Consider the following 25,978-nt stretch of genomic DNA (forward strand, 5'->3'; position numbering starts at 1 on the left):
TGTTATATATATTTGCAAAAGAAAAAAAAAACTGACATCTACAATAAAATGAAATAATGGCACAGAACTATTTTGCATAAATCATATTTTTGGCTAGACGGTAATACATCAGGAAGTATTTTGATCAAAAGTTTGGGGCAGTGCAAGCTACGGGTGGGCATGGTCACACCCACTGAGAAGTAGGTAATTTTCCAAATGGATGTAAATTATTCAACAATAATAATACTACTTTTTTCACTGTAGGTTTATAAAAATGTTTTCATGTCAATTACAGGCAGTTTCTTAATTTTCCCTCTTCCTGTATACCATAGTCTATGCTTGTCAAAATGATGATTTGTCAGTTTCTGTTAGTCCCACCCACCATGTTGTTTACGACGTAAGGACATAATAGTAAAATGTGCACGTTTGTGAAGTTGAATTTGAAAATGGTGAAACTAACATAAATCAGATCAATTTATAAAAAAATATATATTGTGAACATTGTGGAATACTATTACAATTTTAAGTAAGTTCTCTATTTTAATTGTTTTATGTAATTTTTCCCTGTGAGGCAAAGCTGAATTTTCAGCAGCCATTACTCCAGTCTTCAACGCCTCATGATCCTTCAGAAATCATTCTCTACTCAAAAAACATTGCACAGTTGTGCTGTTTAATATATTTCTTGTGGAAATGGTGACAGTGTACTTCTTTCAGTATTATTTGATGAATAGACAGTTCTAGATGAATAGACAGCATTTATTTGCCATGTAAAACATGATTTCCTGATTAATGCTTGCTGAATAAAAAAAAAAATCTTTTGAATGGTAGCGTGTATGATCTTCATATTTTGATGATTTAAATAGGTTTAATATCAATTTTGTGAGTACTTGTCCATTACTCTTAGCAGTAATTTAATAATTTGCAAAACGAAATGAAAATGTTGACTTTTGCCGTCTCATTTAGCACCCCTGGCCTAAATGACATCACTGAGTTTAAAAAGGACAAAGGCAATCCCTTCAGTCACCTTTATCTCTCCACATTCCATGAGACAGGCAAAGTGTTTTCCATCTCCACAGTGAGCCAGATCTGAGTATCCACTTGGACCACCGTAGATTATCAATTTACGGTCATCCCATCCTGAGGGATCCCACGGGGATTTATTCAAGTAGACGGCAAGGCACATTCTCTTGCTTGGATGGCAATAGAGTAGCCATGTTTTTTCAGTCGCTCGATCAGGGGCAAAACTCAACACACTTCCTTGGCAGCCATGTCCGGTCTCTGTCAACTTATGTGCAGATGAAGGCTTGTCAAAAGCATCTCCATTACTCTCGCTTAGAGCCTCAACTCTGTAGCCGGATATACTTCGAGCATTGCAGTAAAGTTTACCATTACCTTTGTCGTCAATGATCTCAGCCATCTGACACTCAGACTCACCATCCACACGTTTTCCTAAATGCCAAGCAGTGTTAATTTTGGCAGGCATTTTTGATTTAGTCTTAGTCTTTATCTTGAGACGAAAATGCTTAATAGTCTTAGTCACATTTTAGTCATTTGAGTCTATCATAGTTTTAGTCTAGTTTTAGTCATTTGAGTCTTTCATAGTTTTAGTCTAGTTTTAGTCGACGAAAAGTCATTGCATTTTTGTCAACTTTTAGTCAAACTGCAGTTACCAACATTTATTTTGGTAGCTATTTTATATGTAGTATTTAAACAAAAACAGTCATCAATTCTTCTCTCTTTAGACCAAATCAATTAAGCTTAGTTATGAGAAATTTGAATCAAGGATTGAATTTGGAAAAACTGGAATACATTTTCATTTTTTGGTAGAAATATAAATTAAACTCATTTTTCAGATACAGTAGGTTTACTTAACAAGTATACATGTATTTAACATCTTTTGGTGGTTAACATTTATGACAGATATGCTGTCCATTTAAGACGGAAGGTATGCATGTAATAGCCTACTGACATACATTCAGTTTTCACCCACCTGTTTAAGCTCACTTAAACCATAACGGACTGTATTTCCGTGAGATACTCTACATGAGAGACATTTTGTGTATTTGAGCACTGAGAACTGATCGCGCGCTGTATGAGAACTGAAGAAGTGGAGCGTGCGCGAGAGAGAGCACTTCTAGCAGCGCGTTTCCGCCTATCGCACCTTCACTGACTTTAAGTTAATCGACAATGAATTGTGACTCACGGGAAAAACGGGACGTCTGGTCACCCACTCCCTAACCCTTCGGTTGCTGAGGCCATTGTTTCAGATCGCTATAGTTCGCGTTTTGGTAGCCTATCCGTCCACTGCGGCTGCCATACTGAGACTAGATATGCAAACGCCCCTTATCCAATGACAGAGACGCACATTTTGAAAGACAAGTCAGTTAACTTAGCCTATAGGATGTATTTTGAATGTCCTATAACATTTCCTCAAATCCTCAAATAACATTTTAGTCCGGTCTCGTCTTGTTAACGAAGACGCGCATAAATTTCGTAATAGTTTTTATCATCAGATATTAGTTTTAGCTCGTCAACGTCTCGTCTTAGTCACAGAAAAAAGGTTCGTTGACGAATATTTTTCGTCGTCGTCTTAGTCAACGAAATTAACACTGATGCCAAGTACTTCCTTTATCATCACTGTAGAATGTGAATGCACGTGATGTGAGTTTACAGTTGAGTGAGTGGCAAGGATACACATATGCTGAGATAATCAGTCTTCCGCTCTTCATTTGAACACCATGTCCTGGTCCGACAGCAAAGGTGGCCCAGTCCTTCTCCTTCTCCTGCTCACCGATCACATCTGCCATCAGGTCTGTAATATCACTCCAGGTTTTCCCAGTATCTTTACTGGTTATGTAACAAAGTCATGCCTCATTCTTATTCTTGTGTGTATTTGTTTGTGTTCAGAGACCCCAACAGGAACAGTGATGAAAAACAGAAAGAGGGTTTTGGATTCCGTCTCATAGACCGGACATGGATTCATGCTGTGGTGGTTTGGTTGACAAGCCGAAGTGAGCTACTCATGACTACTATCCCACTGAAAACAAAAAAGAAAAGGAAAAAAGGCTTAATATTAAAAATGTAAATTTTCTAAATGTGCTTACCCTCATGCCATCCAAGATGTAGATGAGTTTGTTTCTTTATCAGAAAAGCATTAAATCAGTTGCTTACCCAACAGATCCCCTGCAGTGAATAGGTGCCGTCAGAATGAGTTCAAATAGCTGATATAAAACATCACAGTAACAAACAAGTAATTTACAGTCCTGTTTTGACTCCGGTCTATCAATTAATGTCTTGTGTAGTGAAAAGTATAATACGAGTCCTCCATCCATAATTCCTTTCTCCCGTCCTCTATTCAAAATATTACTTTCTCAAGTGATTATAAGCGATAATCCAAATCAGTTCTAAACAAACATGTCTGTGGACTCTGATAATTACTTGTGGGTATTATTATGTTTTTAATAGCTGGTTGGATTATCAATCTGACGGCACCCATTCACTGCAAAGGATACATTGATGAGCAAGTGTGATGTAACACTAAATGATTCCAAATCTGTTTTGATGAAGAAAGTTTTGTTGAACTCATCTACATCTCACATAGCCTGAGCCAGTGTACACAACGTACAATAGTGACTAAATGTTAGTGTAGCAAGACTCATCTCAACTTCACCATCCTTCATATTCCTTTTCTCATCACAAGGACATCTGCATCAGAGTCATCTGCAGTTTTCCGCTTTTCAGCAAAGGCAAGAAACGTTTGATTGTCACTGATATAGATGAGAGCTGGAATTCTGTACGTCACCTGCATTTTTTCAGATTTCTGAGGCTCCTGTTTGAATAATGTTGTTATTGGAAAGGGTCTTGATTTGCTTCCTGGATGGGTTTTGTCCATTGTTAAATTTAAATCCTGAAAATATAATAAACAGATTTATATTATTAGCCAAAAAACGTCACAGGGAAGGATTAAGCAATATAGACCAAGTCAAGTTGTGAAGTCTTACAGAGGAACGATTATTTTTGTTGTACCCTGTCCTTCTATATTCTGTCCGTTTCCACAATACTGAATTGCGCAATGTGTGCGTTTGTTGGAGTTGGAGAGTGAGTATTTCCTTTGCTTTGATCAAAGTACTAGCATAGTTCCAATGGAAACCACAACACGAAGCACATGCACCACAGATTAGTCTATACAAGTGATACAAATGATAGCATGAGAGCGAAAGTGACGGTTCGATGGCTGCCGCTTTGTTAACTTTTAGCAAAACTTGAGCTGTTCGTGTTGTTGTAGAGACTGTAGCTGCCTCTTAAAGCGTTATTTACGTTACATTAAATCATGCATTATACGTGATTTACAGCAGCTTGAACGTGCGACGCAAGTTTATGCTTACAAAAGTGTCCTTTTCTGCTCCAAATTGAAAGTGTGCTGCAGGCTACTTTACCGAGACCTCCACCACAAACTAAACTCCACAAGCGCGGACTCTTATTTTGCTGCGACAGCAATTAATGGGCCAGATGTAACACCTGTTTTTAGTTAGTTTATGGCTCATTCCACGAAATAGCTGCCTTTCTATTTTTAACTGAATGTCTTGTAAGGGTTGAAGGTTATTAAAATGCTATTTCTACAGATATCCAGTTTTTAAATGATTTATCTACTTTTCAAAGTCATGGTTGCAGGGCTGACAATTTAAGATCCCCCCTACTGACAAACAAATATAAGATAACGTGATAAAAATGGGACAAGAGTTCAAATCCTGAAATTATGCTGAATTATGCACAAGATGGGAAACTATTTACAATAATTTCAATATTATATCCACTGCGACCTTATCGATATATGTAATAAAAATACTATATATATATATATATATATATATATATATATATAGCTGTCTTTATCAGTGAAAATACTTCATTAATTCACATGACATCATGAAAAGGCCAAAAGGCACACTTAATAATAATAAAAAATATAATATTATTTGGCTGTCAATTATATCCACGCAACACAATCATTTTTGTTTAAAAGGATGACCAGACTAAACTTAATCATACCATAAATTTTAATGACACCAATGTGTAACAGTGCAATATTGATAGTGTCCTCTTGAACTAATCTAAATGAAAACATCAAAATAACAATAAATACATAAATACAAGGTAAAGCATACATTACATGTATCAAGTAAGTAACAGCACAGTCATGATTTAATTATCACATTAACTGCTTAATTGATTAAGTTATAACAGTTTCATGATTTCATGAGATGCTGGGACTTCACCGCAGATAAATTTATCTGAATTCAAAATGCAGCTATTTTGTCACTGTTTTTATTTATTTATTGATATTTTTTTTTACAGTATCCAGTAGAAAGAAGCAAATCTAACACATAAGCAAACGTTAAAGGACTAGTTCACCCAAAAATCTAATTTGCTTAAACTATGAATGAACTATGGGATGAACCTGTAAAACTTGCCACAGGAAGTACTTTTATCATTTCAAGTGCACAATAAATCGCTGAGTTTAAATTCCACAAAGGCTATTTCCTCAATCTCACTTTTCTCTCCACACTCCATGAGGCAGGCAAATTGCTCCTCACACTGTGTCAGATCAGAATATCCACTAGGACCCTTATGGATGATCCACGGTCGGCCCCAGCTAGACGTTTTCAAGGGTGATTTATTCAAGTAAACTCCAAGATCCTTCCTTTTCTTTTTATTAGTTGGATGGGAATAGAGTAACCATGTTTTTGTGTCTGACTGTGTCAAGCAATCATTTGGGCTCTTCTCCTCTTCATCCAATGGCTCAGGCACAGGGAAGCTCAACACGCTACCCTGGCAGCCATGATGGGGCTCCACGAGTTTCTGAGCAACATGAGGATTGTCAAAAACTGCCCCGCTGCTCTCACTTAAAGCCTCCACTCTGTGGCCACATGTACTACGTGCGTTGCAATACAAATGACTCCTATCAGCATGGTCTATGATCTCAGCCATCTCACATTCGCAGGATTTCATTGAGATTTTTCCTCCCATCTGCCAGGTGACACCAGAGTCATCACTGTAGAACGATAAAGCATGAGGCCTGACTATGAGTGGAAAAGGAAAACACCTACAATGTATGTAATAAACATAAGCTGGAATGATTAGTCTTCCACTTTTCATCTGAATACCATGTCCTGGCCCAACTGCAAAAGTAGACCAGTTGCAGATCTCATCTCCAATTACACTATTTGTTAAATCTGTTAACTTGCTCCAGTTTTGGCCATAGTTTGTACTAGTGACGTAACACAACCGTGCTTGGTTTCTACCAGTAGAAATCTGGTGATACTCCGTGGTGTTGCCCAATATGCAGATAAAGAACAGAAAGATGGTTTTGGATTTCCTCTCATAGACTGGACAAGGATTCATGGTGCGATGATCCGGCAAACGAGCAGAAGAGAGTGTTTGAGCAGGAGACCACTGAAAACAATAACAATTATTTCAATTGTGTATAAAATTTTATTATACACTATTGTTAAAGAGTTTGTGGTCAGTAAAACTTTTACATTTTTTTTTTTTGAAGTTTCTATGCTAACCAAGGCTGCATTTATCAAAATCATCAAAAATACAGTAAAATCAGCAATATAATGAATTATTATTATTATTATTTAAAAACTGTTTAACTGTTGAAAGCAGTTGTGCTGCTCAGTGTTTTTCTGGAAATAATTATAAATTGTTTTCAGTGAGGAATAAAAAGTTCAAAAGAACAACAATTATTTGAAATAAAAAAGTATTTTCTGTCACTTTTGAACAATTTATTGGATTCTTGTTGAATAGGATTATTAACTTCTTAAAAATAAAATAAAAGATAGTACTGACTGTAAGAATTACAGAACCTCAGACACTTTAGTCTCCTGAGATGGACAACACACACACAGTGCATTAACATACAGACATCTGTCTCCGCACCCCACTGAGAGAAAACGCGGGAAAATGCCTCCCTCGCATAAGCATAAACTCCTTTTCATCCCTTCCTTCCCATCACCCATCCTTCCCTTCACTCAGCTCACTCAGAATGGTCAATAGCAGAAATGTAATGTTCTGCATTAATGCAAGTGTTATTTACAGTCATGTTTGGTATCATTTGAATTGTCTCAGGGCGACTGGTACAATGGTCTCATTCTTATAAGAAGTAAACTAAAAGGTAATACAGATCCTAAGAGTTCAGAGATATTTTGCATACTGTAGAGGGTGGATCAGCTCCTAGTGGTTTTCATGCAAATTACCTTGTGTCCCAAAAGGTGCTAACTCGGCTTGATCAAAGCAAATTCAAATTGTTAGTTCCTGTCTACATTTCAGGGGTGTTGGTCTTGGTCTGAAGTACTTAAGGAAATGTGGCAAAAGGATCAGGGCGATTCTGTAACCAGAAGCCCGTAGTGATGGTCTCAATGCTCACACTATGTATTTCTATAAAGTCAGGTATACATCCTTTACTCGTAGATTTATCTTTGAGAATTCGATGTTTTGTATTGATATGATTTGATCTCTTTGAATTGCTGTGTAATTGACATAATACATACAGTATTTACCTGACTGATAATAAATTGTTACATTTGACCTTATTCTGTTTTACTCTGTAATTATTGACTCTAGTAGATTACGTTGCATCCTTGTTAAAGACATGAGCAACCGAATGAACGAGTAAATATAAAGTCAAGAGTTAACTAGAATAATCAAATATCAGAAGAATACAAATTAGAAATAGACAAGCAATCAATTTGTATTTCAAGCTAAATACGAGGTCATAATAAAATGGAGTCAGATTAAATAATAAAATGGAGTCAGATTAGAGTTTAACTTAAATTGAAGAACTTTGCACACCGGAAAGACCGAACACGCAGGAACCCTTCATCCACTATTTGGATACCTTCTTTGGGCCAGTTGGGTGGACCTTACATGACCACAAACTTTTAAACTGTTGTGTATCTTGTAAACTACGGATATATTGATAAATAATAATACACAATATATGAAGAAAAAAAAAGGAAATTACTTGAAGGGATCCATTTTGCAGTGATCCTCTCCTCATGACCAACACTTTTGCATCACTGTCACGTGGAGTGCTGCGCTCTTCAGCAAAGGCAAGGAAAGTCTGACCATCACTGATATAGATTAAAGCAGGAATCCTGTATGTTTTACCATTCTTCTGCTGGAATAATGCTGTTCGTGCAGGCAGGACGTGCTGGGTTTCTGAATGGCTTTTTGACGCCATGCTGTCAATCATTCCTAGAAAAGCAAGTAGGTAAAGGTATGGTAAGTTACTGTATGACATGAAATGCAGTGGACTTTGAACTTGAGGCATTTTCATGCACAGATATCTAGACACTTCTTTGAGACATCTTCTGAAAATACTGTCCCTGCTGTTATTTAAAAATAAATATAAAATAATATAAAATATAAACTTTTTAAACTATTTAAAAAGACTTAAACGTCCTGATCGCACACGGTATATACAAACATAATCAAATGATACGCCAATAATATATTTTTTTATTAAAATGATTAAGGCAAAAACCGAATATACATACAATCACTTCGCGATCCATATAACGTGTAAAATTCCGTTTAAATGTACAGGACTGCCTGGTGTGTAGCTCTCCGTCTCCAGCTTCCTCCACTGCAGACAGAGGAGACGAAAACGGAAACAATTCAGTGCATTGTGGGAAATGTAGTTCGGAACTAACAAGGACGCTGTAAATTTATTTCATTCACTTGTATTAATTCAACTGTAACTTTTTAAAAAATAATTGTACTCATTGAGTTAAAATCTCAAAAGAATCAGTAAACATGGACTACATTTACTATACCGCGTAACTACGGTTGCTAGGATACCATGCAAGACAGACATGTCTTGTTAGTAAAACAAATTCGAGACAGAGCGCACAGTAGAAGAGGCTCAGTGGTTCAAAGTTAATGTAAGTTACTTTTGTAGAGTTACTAAAGTACTTAATATTAACGTTTGTGGTTAACGGTTTATTTGGCATGTTTTGTGTATGTGTGTGTTGTTATTGCTCACAACTTAGTTGGAGGTAACGGATCCCTGAAAGAAATGGCAGGACTGGGGATTTACAAATTGGACAATGGACAAAGCTACCCTTCAAACTGTTTCCCAATAAGATCATTTTTTCATCCAAGAAACGAAGGTGATTTCTATTCCTGTGATGACAGTCACATGATCATAGAAATTCTTCTAATATCCTGATTTGGTTCTCAAGAAACATTTCTTATTAGTATCAATGTTAAAAATAGGTGTGCAGCTTATTATTTTTGTTTCATCATTATACTAATGATGGGGGAAGTCGTGGCCTAATGGTTAGAGAGTCGGACTAGTAATCGAAAGGTTGCGAGTTCGAGCCCCCGGCCAGCAGGAATTGTAGGTGGGGGGAGTGAGTGTCCAGCGCTCTCTCCACCCTCAATACCACGACTGAGGTGCCCTTGAGCAAGGCACCGAACCCCCAATTGCTCCCTGGGCGCTGCAGCATGGCTGCCCACTGCTCCGGGTGTGTGTTCACGGTGTGTGTGTGTGTGTGTGTGTGGATTTGTTCACTACTCACTGCTGTGTGTGTGCACTTGGATGGGTTAAACGCAGAGCACCAATTTCGAGTATGGGTCACCATACTTGACAATACGTCACGACTTTACTTTACTTTACTTTACTTTACTACATTTTTTCAGTATTCTAGCAGTATTATATTAATTTGAAAGAAAGGATTTAACATCACTTGATTAATTGAATGTGTCCTTGCTGAATAAAAGTGTTAATTTATTTAAACAGTCTTACTGACTATTGTGGAAAACATGCCTACTCTTAACATTTCAAATAAATAAAGCTGTAGCTGTAATCATTGAACAGTCCACTGTAATATTATTTTTTTTTAAGGGGCTGGGCACTGGCTTGTAGCAAACGGAAATACTTTGGAAGAGAGGACATCAAAAAGGAAAAACATTTCAGGATCACATTTTGAAGTGCACTCTGGGAAACATGAAAAGAGACGACCAGAAAGTGCTATCAACACTTTAGATGCTCAACTTTTTGTAAGAATGCTCATTAAATTTGTATATTAATTCATTCATTTGTTCAAAATGTGACATTGATGGTCAATTTCTCTTTTAATATCCTATATTGAACATACACACAAACACTTCCACAATACTTCAGCTTACATTGCATTGTGTGGATAAGCCCTCCGACCTCTGTTCTGTTAACATCAGTGGCCAGCGTTTGCAAACGGTAAGCTCTGTATCAAATATCCCGTATTAAACCGTTTGTTTAAAATTAGTTTGTTAGATTAACCCAGTGGTTCTCAACAGAAGGCCTCAAAATGAAATAAAATGTTTTAAAATATGAAAACAAAAAATAGAGTATTTCTCAAGGTAGCCATATTTGACGTATTTTAAACCACCAAACTTATTGATTTCTACAATATAATTATTTTAATCTATTTCTGTAAATAAATTAAAATTAATTAATAAATCAATGAATTAAATATAATCATTAAAAAATGCATTTGCTATTCAATCACAGAAGAATTTTTCTTTTTTTAAACAGGTCAAACTTGAGGGTTTCGAGCAATTTGATAACATTGCATACATAAATGCCTCTGATAACCATTTAACTTTAGGTAATACAATATTTTGTACGTTTTATATTATTTACATTTTGTATATATATATATATATATATTTGACATTTCTAGTGTGAAATTGTTTGCATACAAAATATATTCTTATGTTTTGTTTCTAGAACCCTTTGCCAGGTTTCCTGCACTGAGGAAACTAGAGCTGTCACTGAACAATCTCCATGATTTGGAAATTCATGCTGAAGACTTCCAGAAACTGGAGGTGAGTTTGCTTGAATACAGGGCTGTGATCGTATTTCAACCTTGAAGGCTTTAAGCAGATGTCACTTAGAATATTGTGATGATCAAAGAAGCTTGACATTATTCATTTGTTTCAGGTGTTGGATTTATCCTTCAATAACTTAACAGGAGAAAGTATATTAAATCTAGGCCTGTTACCACATCTGAAGGTGCTCCATCTGACTGGAAACCAGCTGCAGATGCTTCCACTCAATATGGCTGGACCTTGTACCTGCCCTGGAGAAAAGTAAATGCTTACTACTATAGTTCCTCCACAAGACAAAACATAGAATCCATTCACTGTAGTTTTCAGTGTCTGTATAATATATATATTTTTTCAATAGCACAGAACAAAGTGTCTCTCTATTTCAAACGCTGGAGGTACTGATGCTTGATGACAACAAATTATCTTCTCCAGGAGTGTTTATGAGCCTTGCTAACTTAAAGAGGTAAGGCATTCATGTTTAAATGAATTTCAGTTATATAAAATAAAAGTCACATTTAACAAGATACACCTCACTAGTCCTGCATTACATGTGGCTTACAGGTGCTTAAATGGAATCTTTATCATAAACATCTTATGTATGTATGTAAATTTTAGCTTTCTGTACAAAATGTGCAGTCATTATGATCAGTCATGTGTAACATTAGGTAGTCTATCAAGTTTCAGTTTTTTAATTCTTCTTGGTATAGACTGCCCTCTTGTGGCACAGCCACAAAATGTCCTTTTAGAATTTTAAACAAAACAATGCTGTAGCCCAAGTGTTTTAAATATGAATGTGCAGTGATTAAATGGCCCGGTTTTGTTTATAGAAATTTGAAGTCTTAAATTATAAACTAATAAATGAGGAAAATGCAAACAGGCAATGTAAGCTCACATTTTAAGAAACTGCATAAGTGATTCTTTCATTTTATTTTTCTTATTTAACGTTTTTGTGCTTTTAGACTTCGTCACCTCAATTTACAAGGAAATTACATCTCAGGAATCCCATTCTTAGAACAGATGGCAACATTTCCAGATTCCCCGACAGGCATTATGCCACAGAGCATCGGACAGAATGTGGGCACAGTGAATGACAAGAGGATGAAGTGTTAGCATATTTAATTTAAAAAAATAAGAGGTTGGAAACAAAAATGTTTATACTGTATGTCAATTTATTTACTTTCTCTGCCAGATAGACTCTGAAATCATAATGAGCCAGCAAAAACCAGAAAAAACATTGAAAGTAAGATCTGGTCTCTTATTTGTTATTCTTCTGTTTACATATGTCTATATTTGACCCTGGACCACAAAGCTGTCTTAAGTTGCTGGGGTATATTTGTAGCTATAGTCAAAAATACATTGTATGGGTCAAAATGATAGATTTTTCTTTTATGCCAAAAATCATTAGGAAATTAAGTAAAGATCATGTTCCATGAAGATATTTTGTATTTTTTCTACTGTAAATTATGATTAGTAATGTGCATTGCTAAGAACTTAATTTAGACAACTTTAAAGGCGATTTTTCTCAATATTTAGATTTTTTTGCACCCTCAGATTCCAGATTTTCAAATAGTTGTATATCGGCCAAATATTGTCTAACTTGTCTAACTTATCTAACTTGCATCTCAAATAGGAGGACAAAGCAAGGACAAGTCTCGAAATGCATTCTGGTGCCTCACAATACTATCAGAGAAAGGACGATGGATGTGCTCTGGGTCTCCATCTACCTTTTCCAGAACTTCATCATCTGAATTTGGCCAACAATGAGGTCTGTGTACTGCCTGCTGGCGGTTAAAAAGCATTTGATTTGCTCTAAACATAGATAGCTGAATGAAGTCATTGACAGCAGAGCTATTTGCCACTTCTTTCCTCTAGATAGCTGAGGAAGAGGCATTGTTGCCCGTGGCATTGTTTCCAAAGCTCAATGAGCTTGTTATTCACTCAAACCCCTTGACAACACAGAGAAGCGGTAAGCTCACACATCCTCAGGCAAGCTCATTGTTAGTGCATTAAATCAGTTAAATCTGACAAAAAAATTTGTTTTTCAATACAGGCGATCCACCAATGCTGACCTATTTTCTTCAAGACAAGCTGGGCATTAAGATAACCCGCAAAAAAACAACTAATCTCATTAAGCGACATATTATACTCCCTATAAGAAAGGTGTCACAAATGCAGAAGTTTGGATTTAGCACTTAATATTTTTCAATTAAATCCTTTCAGAAGCAATTTACCTTCTACTTAACCTTTCAGGTGAAAACCACACTTCCAAACATACCAAAATTTCCTTCGATCATGGCAAATCAACATGCTACAGATACGCTCTTCTCCAAGAAATGTACTGGACAAGATAATCCTCTACCCTTAGAGTATGGGTTAACTCATGTATTTGGCTTCTCGTCTCAAACAACCATTGACGACGAGGAAGACATTGCCATAGGCCAGGAGCATTTTGACTTGACAAGTGCAGACATATTCTTTGAGACGAATCAAAATGCAGAGCCGTTCTTTGTGACAGAGGTAATTTTATTGCACCTAGAAACTAGAAGTGTACATATGAAGACTTGAATGATATGTATGTCAGAAGACTTTTTTGTTTTATTTAATTTTCCAGATTAATGGCTTAAATGAATCTGAATACCAAGAAGATCCAGATGATTCAAAGCAAACCGAACTGGAAAAAGGCAGCAAAGCATGTCCAGAAAAACTGATTGGTTATGAAATCTTACTTGATGACACATCTGAGCCAGAAATGCCTGAGTTTTCTGGTAGGAATTTTCCTAAACTTTGTTGTTGACCTCTTGCTTTGTTTGAATCAGTGCCGTTTGTTTGTTTGTGTTGTCATTGATTTCTCTCGACGCAGGAATTCAACAAGCCGTTAGTGTTTTGGAGCACATGCTCAAGAACCTGCTTGTGTATAGAGATTCTAAAGCAAATCTGGACCTTCCTCAGAAGCCATACACCGAAAGAGATAAAAAGGTCATTCATCAGTTATATACAGTGCATTAAGCATGAAAACCCAACATCTGTTATTAATAACATGAGAAACATTCGTTTCACAGATTAAAAATTTGCCTCCTTTGGGACCAAAGAAGTCGAAGGGAGAAAAAGTTGAGGAACTTCTCGCCCAAATAAAGGAGGCGAAAACAATAAGCAAAGTTCCATTAGGTAAGAGATACTTCCTTTGTCATTTTATGGCAGGCTTTGAAATATACTTAGTCACTTATTTATTAAAATGACAAAACCCTGATGAATCCAGTGTAATTAAGCGAGTCAAGCCTAGTGATGCTATTCCAGCAGGAAATATTTTCCAACTGAGAAGCAAATAAATTTCATCAACTAGCACAAACTAGCGTGTTTTACAGGTCAACTAACAAGCACACTGCAGAGATGTTATAATGATTGTTCAGCACTGTTTACTTTGAAATACTCTATTTGGCTCTGCAGCTGTTCTTGTATTATTTCAACACTTAACAGATTGCTAGTGTGTAGGACTGTGCTGCATGCATTAACATCAATAGACTGATTGTGGATATGCCATCTAGGAAAACCTCCAAACTACTATTCAAACGAATATGAATAGATATTTCTGATATTAAACGCATTATTGCTCATAGAATGATACTAAATGCACGTTTATATGTTCTCTATCCAGATAATGTACTCAAAGGAGGGAATGGTATTTGTAAGAGAGAATACGAGGAAGCACTGACACTACTGAAGGACATGAAAAGGAAGTACAGGACGGCTTATCTGAAAAGAGTGGAACGGGCAGCACAGATTGAGACTGAGATGTTATGTAATCTAAAATAACAGGTGCTTTACTTTCTGATTTTTCATGAACGAATTAGATTTAGTTTGCAATAAAACACTATTAAGATATTGGTGAGATGGTGACAAAATGTGTGATCTTTGTTGATTACAAATAAACAGTATATGTCATTGCTATCAGATATATTGAGTTTGCTTATATCATGTGCTGAGAGCTTATATATCTAGAAGGGCATGTGTTTTACCTCACACTCTTCTCTGAAATTAACGGTATATTCCCTGAGGGATTACCTCAAAGACCTTTTCATATCAAAATTTGGTCACTCACAATTCATTGATTCATTCATTCATCCAAATTATTTTAAAGATCAACAGTTAGGCTGTTGGGTCAACTTTTGAGTGTTTTTGACACAATTAAATATGTGATGTTTTTTTGGTCAGGTTGGGAAAAACGTGACAAAAGCTTAAAAAATACACAATTTTTACCTGAAATATATTAGCATTAAGTTTTGAAATGTGAAAAAACCTACAACAACAACAACAAAAACTCTCTCTCTCTCTCTCTATATATATATATATATTCATTTAACAATTTAAAAAAAACTGATTTGAACTCCAACATCAATAAACATGTTAATATATTTAGAACAGGACTAACTACAACAATGTGTAAACTGCTCCAAGAAAATAATTACATATTTTTTTACATCAGTTTTATTTTATAAAAGCTTTTTTATTACATAAACTAGCTCTTATCAAATATACATATATCAGCATAATATAAATTTAATGTGCTTAAATCCATATACTGATACATTACCGAGTATTTTTTTAACTACTGTCAATATTACACAAAAAAATTTAAAATTACTTTTTATATATTAAAAAAAAAAAATCTAAATAAAACATTTATCAGAATAATATCAGATTTGATGAGCTTGAAGCATTTTCCATAACTGATTATTATTTGTATTTTTTTTCTTCTTTTTTTTTTGGTAATGTTTCTAAAATAATGTTTGTACAACACAACGAGCAAGTTGGTTTTCCTGTAGGAGGCGCTTTAGATAAAAACCTAGAAGCGCTGCAGAAACTCCCACAGACCGTCGTAGTTATAAAGTGCGGAGAAGTTTGAGAAGACCAATCCTGCATGTCCACAGTTTCCTGGAATATGAAGAAAAGAATGACCTACTTGAAACATCTTTTCATTTTGGTCACAATGCGATGCTTCGTTCAGGGTGAAACAGAGGCAATACGACCAGGAAAAAGTAAGTGACTCCACCAAAGAATATTTTATTGGTAAATGGGCATCACATTTCGTTGCATCATTCTGCCAGCAATACGACTGTATTGAAAATGCTGTGTGATGAAGTTATATAATACAAATTCATTTATAACGGCGCTTTCAGTGTTTCAAAGTCATTAAAATGATTGTCATTGCGTGAAAAGGTGTCTATTATGTCCTTCATTAAGTAAACAACGATACTATTATTACAGTTGATTTCAATAAGACAATAACAAAACCAGTAGAATTATTTTATTTATTTATCCGTACCTTTTTTCCATAAGAATGCCTTTTTGGTCTCCCCAGCCATGTTTGCTAATAATGTTGTAATTAGTCGCTCTCACTATATTTGTAGGATTCAGTGAACATATTTTATGTTCCAAGTGAAATGTTATATCATAACTCCCCCTAAAAATGATGCATAATTTAATATATAACATATATAAATTGTCATAATGGCATCATCATCCTATGAGGATCTTACATTTTGTCAGCTTCGTTAGTAAGAGACCCTGTATTTGTAGTAAACAACAGTTTAATGTTATGGTGCCATCTTTTAGTGTCATGACTTTGAGAAAAATGGCTACATAATATGTAAACTTTCAACCCTGTTTTATGTATAGAAAAAAATAATAATTAATGCCATTCGTGAAAATCAAATGATTATATGTTTGTGTTGCATACAGTGTCAGGTGTTTTCTGCACTTTTAAAGAGAAGACGTACAGGCCAGGGGATAGCTGGCACCCCTATTTGGAGCCCTTTGGATTCATGTTCTGCATGCGCTGTACTTGCACAGAGGTACATATCCAATTTCCAAGTCTAAAAAAATTACTTTTTTAAGTTTTCATATGCATTGTTTGTTTTTTTTTTTTTTGTTTTTTTTTATACAGGTGATCATTCATGAATTCACATAGGATTTAATGTTGCAATTTTCCCATACAGTCATCTATGCATGCATGTAGGCGCATTCACTATGTGTAAGCTGTCAATGTTTCTGTCTACTTTCATGTGGGTGTACATAGTCTGGTCATGTGAAATGCAACAGCATCAAATGCCCTGTTCTGCGATGTGAAAATCCAGTGACTAACTCACAGCAGTGTTGCCCTCGTTGTGCAGGTAAAACATCACGCTTTTCCAGGTCCCATTGTTTATGTAAATTAATATGAATGATTCTTATTTGAAATTATCATAATCACAGATGAGCACAGAACTCCTGCTGGTCTGCGGGCACCCATTAAAACCTGTAGGTATAATGGAAGCACTTATCAAACAGGGGAAACATTTGCCAACCATGAGCTTTTCCCATCCCGTCAGTCGAACCAGTGCGTCATGTGCACTTGCTCTGTAAGTATTTATTTTATTTTTTTGTAATCATTATTGTTGCTGTCACTATAGCACATCAATGAACATAGGGATCTAATCTCAAACAGTTTAAAAATCCTTTATAATAAAGTGTTTTGAAAGACAGCATTGGAGAGCAGGTGTAAATACAGTATTTCTGTAGCTCAAACAGTAGAGGGAAGCGCTAGCAATGCCAAACTCATGGGTTCCATGTATACAGTGAAGGTTGTTTTGGATAAAAGGCTATGCTTTTAAAATGAAATGTAAATATAATGCTCAATAAACCACAATGCACTCACCATATCTCCAACTATTTCCTGAAAATAGTGAATATCAACAGTTTCATTAACAGACACATAGATATATAAAAAAAAAATAATAATCAAATAACAATGTTTCGTTTTAGGATCTATAAAAACATGCATAATGTTAAAAAAAATTACGTCTCCTTCCACAGTTTCACATGTTGATGAGACATTTTAAATCAAGTCATTTATCCTTGCTTTCCCCCATGTTGTTAGGCACTGATGTTGAGGTTTTGATTTTAATAATTTTGTCAATTTCTGATTCTTATTATTTTTTTGTAATCTCATTCTTTTCTATTAAAGAATGGGAATATATTCTGTGCATTGAAAACCTGTCAGCCCATTACATGCTCCTCACCAGTGTCAGTCTCAGATACTTGCTGCTTAGTGTGCAAAGGTGAGAATATATATGCAACTTAGAGTATTTTAGGTGTAAATTATATTAATTTTGAAATCTGATGTTACGAGCTGTATTCATGTTTTAATTTCACTCCTGATTGTGGTGATTAAATAACATTGTCTCTTTTGAATAAACAGAAAGTGCAATTGATATCAATTCTGCATCATTTGATGATGGAGGACAACAACTGAACAGAGGAGTTGTATGTATTTTATATTTCAGGGGACTCACTGTATCAGATATCTCAAAATTATTCAAATGATCAAATTTGACATGCTTTACACAGTCTACTACATGCCTTCTGTGATCTGATTGATATTTTATATATATATATATACTGTTTTTTAGAAAGTCTAAGTGTAATTCTAAAAAGTCTTTGAGGTGGTACCATCTTTTTCTGTGAATTTTTTTCACGTAAATGTAAGAATAACGTTTATGTTGTTGGTAATATTTAATGAGGAAAACTTACTGGACTGTTGCAGCTTTACTTATTAGCCATAAATTATAAAAAAATTTTTTTAAATGTATCAAATATAATACATCAGGCTTTTGATGAATATTTATTTGTACGATCTCTCAATCATTTTTCTATTGCATTGCATTATATGTTTTGACCCCCACGGTAAACACAGAGCTTTGCTCATAAAACTAAGCAGGTATAATAATAAATCATTTTAATAAGACATATTATTGGAAAACATAGTGACAACTGATATTTAATAGCATTTTTTAAATAGTCTGCTACTTCATCAGAATTTCATTTAACCTTTTGGCCATGTGATGATAAACTTTATCATTGCATATTATTTGCTTATTTTGGCCTCTGAAAAATATTGAGGTGTTCTTCCTCCTTGAGTATGAGCCTTCATATTCTGCTATATCATGATATATGAGCCATTAAAGCCTGATGTATATATGATCCTCAACTAGATTTTTTATTTATTTGTATTATTATTATTTAGTATGTCAAGTGTTACAGGGTTGTTTTATTGTTTAATTCATGCTACTGTATATATTAGTCCAGAGTTACAACATTTGTTTTTATGTGTCCTGAAACACAAGAGGCATTCTGTGGATCAGTGTGCTGCGGAACAGGTCAGGGGTCGCTCAGTTAGGGCCACGCCGTCGACCCTGCGGGTGTCTCCCCGAGGCCTCAACCTACAGACCCTACACCTCAAAGGAGCTTCCGAAACTACTGTTAAAATTCTTCTACAGCGCAAACATCAGAGAGGTAAACTGTAATGCACCACTAATTCCAAATTTCAAGAATTGCTTGTCAAAATCCAATAAAGTCACATCCTGTCAAAGTAATGTAGGGTTTCTGACTTTGTCTAAGCTTGTGTGTACAGTGGCAAGACGTATTCTCATGGCGACGTGTGGCACCCGGTGCTGGGGAAGGTCTTGGAGTGCATCCTGTGCACCTGCAGGGACGGCTTTCAAGAATGCAGGCGCATCACGTGTCCCAACCAGTATCCATGCCAACATCCCATAAAGACAGACGGGAAATGCTGTAAGATTTGTCCAGGTAGGCAGATGAGTGATATTATATTTGCAATGATTTAAACTTCATGGTTTATCAGTGTGTTTCTTTCAACTTGGTTTCCAGAGCTCAAAGCAGAGAGCAACAGGACGGAGTGTTACCTTGCTCAAGACAATAATAGTCTGTTGGTGTATAAGGTTGAACCCCCATCAGCTGCTCAGTCAGAAGATAAAGTACGGATGATTGCCATTGAGAGACAAGGAGCCACGGAAGTAGAGGTGCAAGTCTGGAAAACGGTTGAAGGTGATTCAAACAAGTTATAATATTGAGCATCAACAGGTTATGTTACTTTTGTGCAGTCATTCCAGACTATTTCAGACTTATAGTATTAAACACATCATTTCTATCAGTCCTGAAACAACCAATCGTTTAGGCTGAAAATAGAAGAAAAGATTCTTTCACTTTACCAGATTACATCCAAATTCTTAGTCACTGACCTAGATTTTATAAATCAATTTGATAAATATTTGCTGGTTCTCAGCTGCAAGATAAGATTGTGTATTCTGTTATATATTGTGTATTCTTTTGTAATGTTAAGGTAGCAATTCAGTTCTTTTTGTTAACATTTGTTAATGAATCAACATACAACAATGAAAAGGACTTCTGAAGCATTTATGAATCTTAGTTAATGTTAATTTCAACATTTCTTAATCGTTGTTTAAAATCAAAAGTTGCATCTGTTAATATTGAACACACCTGAGCTAACAAACTAACAATGAACAGTTGTATTTTTATTAACTAAGAAGAATAAAGATTAATAAATACTGTAACATATGTAATTGTCATTGTTAATGCTACTTAATTCTTTAAGTAACATTAACAAATGCAACCTTATTGTAAAGTTTTACCTTTGTTTTTTGTTTTTTTTTGTTTTTACTTCAAAACTGTCTTCTAACCTTTGCAGGTGTTTTGCATCTGATGGAGACAGGTGACGTTCAGAAGAAAGACCTCATAGACCATCCGGAAAATTACATTTTGCTGACTACATTAGATGAGGGTATGTTTAACTCTTTTCATTTCACAAAATTAGTTTAGCATTAGTTTAGAATTATTGCTTTATGAGACACAGAAGGTCATACAATACACAGTACCACATATTCAAACATTCAACTGTGTATTTTGATAGTTAAAATTGAGTTTGATTTGAAAACTTTTTTCTTTTTTTTGGGGCGAGTAAAAGTTAAACGTATCCTTATATGTCAACCTACAGTATGATTTAAACAGCCCTAAAAACACAGAGTCTAGGGACGAAACTAAATATTTGAGCTTAGAGTATTTACAGCTGCCAGGAAATATGAGAAGGTGAAGGAGACCAAAGGAAATTGAACATGTCTAACATGAAAATTAAAGAGGTTTTTGATTTCCTTTTTAAAAAAATTCTGTCTAACTATTTCAGCAAGTCACTCTTAATGCATTTTGTGTGCATTGGCTGTCTTTCAGCTTAAATGCTGAACTGCCAGACAGACTTAGGCCTGTTTGACACGGCACGCTAAAGCAATCCATATGGTTTTTGTCATATGTATTACAGTATTCGTAGAATTAACTTTTTTTTTTTTTTTGCATAGAGATGCAATGCTATGGAAGCCCGTTTCCGAACCAGGATAAAAAACAAAAATGAAAATTACAACTGTTTTATATCTCCCAGTCTGACTTTTTCTGTGAAGATTATGAGACTTCTGACATATTTTTCCTTGAATTTCTGAGTTTTAATTTCTGCCACAGAATAAAATGCATAATTGTGACTCAACTATTCTTTTTTTCTCTCACAATTGCGAGTTTATATCTCGCAGTTCCGACTTTATATCTAGCATTTTTCTCAGAATCTTTTTTATGTTTTGATCCCATGGCACAAACAAGCTTCCATACAATTTAGATTCAACTTTCAAAAACCCTAATGCATTTATGCCATTGCTTCGCTATGAAAAAGGCCTTTGCTGTAAAACTTCTGTACGCAACTTAATTTTTCCCTGTTTGGATTGTCCTTTCCTTTTTATGTTTGCACAGACACTTGGAGAAAGTTCAAAGAAGAAGAGGACAAGCAGAAAGACTTAAGTAAGATTAGGAGCTGTGAAGACGGGATCAAGGAAGTGGTGAAGTACTTAAACCCTGAACAGCTGGACAGTCTTTGCACTTCTTAGTCTCCTCCCTACTCTAACATTGTGCCATCCCAGTCTGACACTCATTTTATTACCAGAAGAACACACACACCCACACTCACACAATGTGCATGTAGTACAAAACCAGATGCTGGCAGCAGGTAGTCTAAAGATCTCGTTTATTACTATGACTCAGTTTAGCGCAAGTATTTATGAGTTTGACATCCCAGAATTCTTTCTGAGACCTTGTTTTATTTTTTTTCCAGAGGCCTTGAGGTCAGTCGTGTTTCTTGCATTGTTGAAAAATGCACGTTTGATGAGAAAAGTGAGTGAATATATGCTATTTGGGTGGAATTATAAGGAAGTACAAGTTTAAAGCAATCATCATCATCATCATAAAAGGAAATGATGTATGTAATTTTAGCAAGCATCCACTGTATGTACATAAGAGGAAAAACAAAGGATGATGTAGACAGCTTATTGGCCGGAATGCTTTTATAAAGTTGACGTAGGCCACATTTTTTCCACTGTTCTTAGTTATACGCTACTCATATATGTAACATGGATAAACTAAAAATACACTATTTATTGCAAAGACAAAGCAGACATCTTTAATTCAACAGAATATTTTTCTGCCTATCTTCTATGCAGAAAATGTTTTGCATTGTAATCTATGTAGCGTGTGCATTGATCTGATATTGTATAACCTATGCACCTAAAATGATGAGAAATATATTGGGCTAGTGTCCTGACTAACTAATATAAAATTGTATTGAAAGATTGCTTTTATAGACTGTTCTTATGTTCTTGTTTTCAAACATTATTTTGGGATGGAAGCCTGTTTCTGCAAAAAAAAAAAAAACCTAAATAAAAAAGGTAATTTTTATCTAAAAATAGGTTGTTTGCACATGACACCATTGCTGTGGTGCGAAATGCATCTGGAGGGCAGGAAGTGATTTTTCTATAAAGGACTCGCCAGCAGAAACTCAAAATGCCTAAGTTTGTGTTGTTTATGGATGCTCAAATCGGTCAAACCGAGAAACCACAAGGAGCTTTTATCGTGTACGAAAATTTGTTTTTCATTAAGGGGGGAAGGCAAGAAATTGACTGAAAAACACAGGGGAAAAAATGGCTTGTGAACCTGCACCTGGAGCTGAGTTGAATAAAGCTTGTGTTTGCAAATGGTTGATGTAAGGTATAATAATATATTAAGATATTAACTCTATATTAAGATATTTATAAGGACATATAGATGCATCTCAAAAACTTTGAATATCATGAAAAAGTTCATTTTGTCTTGTAACTTATTTAAAAAAGTTCAACTTTCATATATTTTAGATTCATTACATGTAAAGTAAAAAATTTCAAAGGTTTTTTTGTTTTAATTTTGATGATTAGAGCTTACAGCTCATGAAAGTCAAAAATTCAGTATTTCAAAATATTAGAATATTTCCTAAGATCAATCAAAAAAAGGATTTGCAAAACAGAAAAGTTCAAGTTCTTTAAAGTATGTTCATTTCTGCACTCAACATTTGGTCGGGGCTCCTTTAGCACAAACTCCAGCATCAGTGAGGTGCGGCATGGAAGCGATCAGCCTGTGGCACTGCTGAGGCACCATTGAGCCTTCAGCTCATCTGGATTGTTGGATTGACTGTTTCTCATCTTTCTTTTGAAAATATCCCATAGATTCCATATGGGGTTCAGGTCAGGCATGTTGGCTGGCCAATCAAGTGGGCAGGTGCTAAAGTCCTGCTGGAAAAGGAAATCAGCATCTCCATAAAGCGTGTCAGCAGATGGAAGCATAAAATATTCCAAAATCTCCTGGTAGACGGCTGCATTGACTCTGGACTTGATAAAACACAATGGACCAACACCAGCAGATGTCACGGCACCCCAAATCATCACTGACTTCAGAAACTTCACACTGGAATTTAAGAAGCTTGGATTATGTGCCTCTCCAGTGTTCCTCCAGACTCGAGACCTTGATTTCCAAATGAAATGCAAAATTTACTTTTATCTGAAAAGAGGACTTTGGACCACTGAGCAACAGTCCAGTTATTTTTCTCTTTAGCCCAGGTAAGATGCTTCTGACGTTGTTTTGGTTTCAGAAGTGGCTTGGTAGCCCTTTTCTTGAAGACGTCTGAGAGTGGTGACTCTTGATGCACTGACTCCAGCTTCAGTCCACTCCTTGTGAAGCTCTCACAAGTGTTTGAATCAGCTTTGCTTGATAGTATTCTCAAGCTTGTTGTCATCCCTGTTGCTTGTGCACCTTTTCCTACCCAATTTCTTCCTTCTAGTTAACTTTGAATTTAACATGCTTTGATACAGCACTCTGAACAGCCACTCCTTTCAGTAATGACCCTCTGTGACTTACCCTCTTTGTGGAGGGTGTCAATGTTCGTCTTCTGGATCATTGCCAAGTTAGCAGTCTTCCCCTTATTGTGGTTTCAAAGAACAAGAGATACCCAGAATTTATACTGTAGGGATGGTCATTTATTAAACCTCAAATGTAAATATTCTAATATTTTGAGATACTGCTTTTTGACTTTCATTAGCTCTAATCATCAAAATGAAAACAAAAAACCTTTTTAAATGTTTTACTTTACATGCAATGAACCTAAAATTTATGAAAGTTTCACTTTTTGAAACAAGTTACAAGAAAAAATTAACTTTTTCAACATATTCAAATTTTTTTAGATGCACCTGTATATAAATAGATATGGGGCTGCCAAATCTTATGTGTTCAGCATGAGACAGTAAGAATTCACTCAATGCTAAATGGCACACGTAGACACAATGTAAATAAGATCGTATTATTGCAGTTTAGAGAGCTTCATTGATTATAATGGAACATTGTGAGATTGCGATAAATTGAAGTGAGTGACAGCTATGGAAGTGCTATTGGCTCGCTTTCTAGGCTATAATCAATTCAGAATTTGAATAAAAGTTTTGTTTTTCATTCTGCTATCAGGACCAACGGCCACATACACTGTACATGCAGCAAAGTTTCAGGAGTGAAATGTAACCCTCATATAAATGTGGGATTCACTTTCGAAATAGCTTGTTTGCTTGTTTTTAGTTGCTTAACCTATATCCACTACCTTGATGGCAGGCAAGCATTTCAATTTAGTTGAAAAATCGCTCCTCTTCATAACATAAGGATCAAGTCCAACATATGTTGTGATTTACTGTTTATACCTTTCTCATGTAATAGTGTCTAAACCATTAACTTTCCTCCATGTCATCCATTCTGCTTTTCACTTCCTGCCCTCCATCTGAATTTCATGTCATCAGAATCACATGATTGATTACAAACAGGCTAACTTTTTTCTCTGAATTATGAGATTACGTCTCACAATTCAGTTTTTCTTCACAGAATAAAAAATAAAAAAGGTAATTGTGAATTTTATCTCACATTTCTGAAAAATCAGCTGCGAGTTAACATTGCGCAATCGAAAGATAAAGTGTATATATCTTAGAATTCCAAGTTTATATTCTGAGAGAAAAAAGTCAGAATTGTGAGATATGAAGTATCTTTAATTTTTTTTTTTGTGTGGCAGAAATGGGCTTCCATATTATGGCCTAATGCACAAATTATAATAGGACATTTTTTTTTGCCATAAATGCAGATAATGCTGGGATTTTGCAGGCTTTTAAGTATCAAACATCCATGTACTAAAGCAGGTCATTAGTTCACATGATCATTGATACTGATGAGAAACTTTCATAATGTTGTAAATGAGAAACAGACATGATGGGATGTTTACTTTTAGCTGGAATGAACAATCCGTTGCGGCATAAATGAGAAGAAACCTGTTGTGGCCCGTCATCATGACGGGCTCCTGACATCGTTTGTTCTTCCGTCATATTAATCATAATGAACCGAGACGGGCCGTCGAACCCAGATTGGGCAGTTCAGGGAGTTGTGACTAATATCCCCTCTCTCTAGATCCCAAAAGCCCACTTTCATTTTCTATTACAATGAGTCACTGTGCTGGCCGCACACAAAGTGCCAGACGGTGCTGTTCATCTCTCACTGAAGGCCTGACAAAATATTTTGAAACAGAAGCCCCTCAGTTGCAGACCTTAATAGTCACACAATGAAGCTGTGAATTATTTCTGCTGGCTGTTGGATCTAACAGTTTCTGGCAATTTGTTCTCTTTGAACGGCTTTGGAGAGAGACAAAGGGGATTTTACTGTGTGCTCCTATTTAATTTTCTCTCTTTGTGTATGTTAGTTTAAAGGGAGGGTCGGACATCCCGTTTGATCCGTACGCAGGCCGTCATTTCACAAAAAGAGCCCTTTGTAATGTTGAGAACCTTTCGATTTATTATGTCCGTGTTGATTTGGTGGAGTCTGAAATGATTTCAGCTCGGTGGGGTTCGAT

At 35.6% G+C, this 25,978-nt stretch overlaps 4 protein-coding genes across 4 annotated transcripts; 2 read left to right on the forward strand and 2 right to left on the reverse strand.

The window, feature by feature from the left end:
• Positions 1-946: 946 nt before the first annotated feature.
• On the reverse strand, positions 947-3,871 carry LOC306855967 (sialidase-3-like; the record flags this gene model as incomplete). The annotated part of the gene is made up of 3 exons (XM_079394935.1): positions 947-1,434; positions 2,603-2,833; positions 3,670-3,871. The coding sequence occupies 3 exons, from the start codon at positions 3,869-3,871 to the stop codon at positions 953-955; spliced, it is 915 nt and encodes a 304-aa protein (XP_079251061.1). The 3' UTR covers positions 947-952.
• A 1,149-nt stretch (positions 3,872-5,020) lies between these two features.
• neu3.1 (sialidase 3 (membrane sialidase), tandem duplicate 1) lies at positions 5,021-8,635 on the reverse strand. The gene is made up of 3 exons (XM_079395272.1): positions 8,541-8,635; positions 8,006-8,238; positions 5,021-6,432 (listed from the first exon to the last, which is right to left on the reverse strand). Exons 2-3 carry the CDS (start codon positions 8,234-8,236, stop codon positions 5,473-5,475), a joined length of 1,191 nt encoding a protein of 396 aa, XP_079251398.1. The 5' UTR covers positions 8,237-8,238; positions 8,541-8,635; the 3' UTR covers positions 5,021-5,472.
• Positions 8,632-14,804, forward strand: xrra1 (X-ray radiation resistance associated 1). The gene is made up of 18 exons (XM_079395270.1): positions 8,632-8,927; positions 9,036-9,155; positions 9,893-10,047; positions 10,172-10,243; positions 10,562-10,634; positions 10,757-10,854; positions 10,970-11,118; positions 11,216-11,320; positions 11,817-11,931; positions 12,047-12,097; positions 12,488-12,622; positions 12,730-12,823; positions 12,908-13,017; positions 13,108-13,374; positions 13,469-13,622; positions 13,718-13,833; positions 13,917-14,022; positions 14,510-14,804. Exons 2-18 carry the CDS (start codon positions 9,062-9,064, stop codon positions 14,665-14,667), a joined length of 2,052 nt encoding a protein of 683 aa, XP_079251396.1. The 5' UTR covers positions 8,632-8,927; positions 9,036-9,061; the 3' UTR covers positions 14,668-14,804.
• A 916-nt stretch (positions 14,805-15,720) lies between these two features.
• LOC306856291 (chordin-like protein 2) lies at positions 15,721-22,479 on the forward strand. Its single transcript, XM_079395470.1, has 11 exons — positions 15,721-15,890; positions 16,594-16,706; positions 16,931-17,024; positions 17,107-17,252; positions 17,858-17,951; positions 18,092-18,156; positions 19,017-19,185; positions 19,291-19,479; positions 19,561-19,737; positions 20,399-20,491; positions 21,499-22,479. Exons 1-11 carry the CDS (start codon positions 15,773-15,775, stop codon positions 21,630-21,632), a joined length of 1,392 nt encoding a protein of 463 aa, XP_079251596.1. The 5' UTR covers positions 15,721-15,772; the 3' UTR covers positions 21,633-22,479.
• The last annotated feature ends 3,499 nt before the right edge of the window (positions 22,480-25,978 follow it).

The sequence above is a fragment of the Barbus barbus genome (assembly GCF_936440315.1).
Source record: "Barbus barbus genome assembly, chromosome: 36".
Lineage (NCBI taxonomy): Eukaryota > Metazoa > Chordata > Actinopteri > Cypriniformes > Cyprinidae > Barbus > Barbus barbus.